We start from the raw sequence: 1,581 nt of genomic DNA, 5'->3' as shown, positions 1-1,581 counted from the left end.
TATATATATATATATATTTCAGAGCAAGTAAGTATACAGGCGTATACAGGCCAAGCCACATGCTGAAAGAAGACACCAAATGTCCTCTTTCAGCATGTGGCACACACAGATGTAGTACACACCCTATCCATTACCTCCACCCTACCACTTTCATGCATTAATGTCCCATATACTTATATGCATTCACACACAGACACACACACATATCGAAGGGCAATAACTCTGTGTGACTTACTCATCAGGAAAAATTACTGGATCTCTGAGAATCTTCTTGTGGAGGAGGAGAATATATTCATCATGGAATGGACACTGTAGAGAGAGAGAGAGAGAGAGTGAAAGACTGAGTTTGAATGAGAGACTGAGTGCGAGTGAGAGATCGAGTATGTGTTTGAGTGTAGAGACTGGTATGAGTGTGAGATTGAGAGAGTGAGACATTGATTGAGAGTTAGAAATTGAGTGAGTCAAAGATTGAGTGAGAGTGGGAGATTGAGTGAGAGTGAGACATTGATTGAGAGTTAGAAATTGAGTGAGTCAAAGATTGAGTGCGAGTGAGAGATCGAGTATGTGTTTGAGTGTAGAGACTGGTATGAGTGTGAGATTGAGAGAGTGAGAGATTGAGTGTGGGTGAGACATTGATTGAGAGTTAGAAATTGAGTGAGTCAAAGATTGAGTGAGAGTGGGAGATTGAGTGAGAGTGAGAAAATGGAGTGAGTAAGAATGAGTGCAAAATGGAATGAGAGTGAAAGATTGAGGAAGAGTGAGACATTGAGTATGTGCTTGAGTGTGAGACTGGTATGAGTGTGAGATTGAGTATGTGTGTGAAATTGAGTGTGAGATATTGAGTGAGGGTGAGAGAGTGAGTGAGAGTTAAGAGACTGAGTTGAAGTGAGAGATTGAGTGGGAGCGAGTGAGAGTGAGAGTGATAGTTAGAGATTGAGCTGGAGTGAGAGTGAGAAAATGAGTGAGAGAGAATGAGTGATAGTATGAGTAAGAGTGCGAAATTGAGTGAGAGTGAAAGATTGAGGAAGAGTGAGAGATTGAGCAAGAGTGAGAGATTAAGAAGGTACATTCTGTAAAGTAGTGGGTGTATGAATGGAGACAGCTTAGAGTAGTGAAAATGAAATAATAAACAATGATTGCAGTGTCGTTGAAAGTCGCAATATCAAATAGCATCCTATTTCTTCTGAAAAAACAGGTCTCAACCAAATCCACTCGCAAGGCTTTGGTCGGCCCGAGGCTATAGTAGAAGACACTTGCCCAAGGTGCCACGCAGTGGGACTGAACCCGGAGTCATGTGGTTGGTAAGCAAGCTACTTACCACGGCAGGCGGCGAGCTGGCAGAACCGTTAGCACGCCGGGCGAAATGCTTAGCGGTATTTCGTCTGCCGCTACGTTCTGAGTTCAAATTCCGCCGAGGTCGACTTTGCCTTTCATCCTTTCGGGGTCGATTAAATAAGTACCAGTTACGCACTGGAGTCGATGTAATTCGACTTAATCCGTTTGTCTGTCCCCTCTATGTTTAGCCCCCTTGTGGGCAGTAAAGAAATAAGCAAGCTACTTACCACGGCAGGCGGCGAGCTG

At 43.6% G+C, this 1,581-nt stretch overlaps 1 protein-coding gene across 1 annotated transcript in view; it reads right to left on the bottom strand.

Annotated features, from left to right (window-relative positions):
- The window catches only part of LOC106867747 (calcium/calmodulin-dependent protein kinase kinase 1-like), a 21,893-nt gene that overhangs the window by 9,340 nt on the left and 10,972 nt on the right, over positions 1-1,581 (bottom strand). Inside the window, exon 7 of the mRNA XM_052978078.1 lies at positions 236-309. Within this exon, the coding sequence (XP_052834038.1) occupies positions 236-309 (74 nt within the window). The remainder of the gene's footprint in view (positions 1-235; positions 310-1,581) is intronic.

Source organism: Octopus bimaculoides, chromosome 30 (genome assembly GCF_001194135.2).
Source record: "Octopus bimaculoides isolate UCB-OBI-ISO-001 chromosome 30, ASM119413v2, whole genome shotgun sequence".
Classification (NCBI taxonomy): Eukaryota; Metazoa; Mollusca; class Cephalopoda; order Octopoda; family Octopodidae; genus Octopus; species Octopus bimaculoides.
This window is presented reverse-complemented; position numbering and strand designations above follow the sequence as displayed.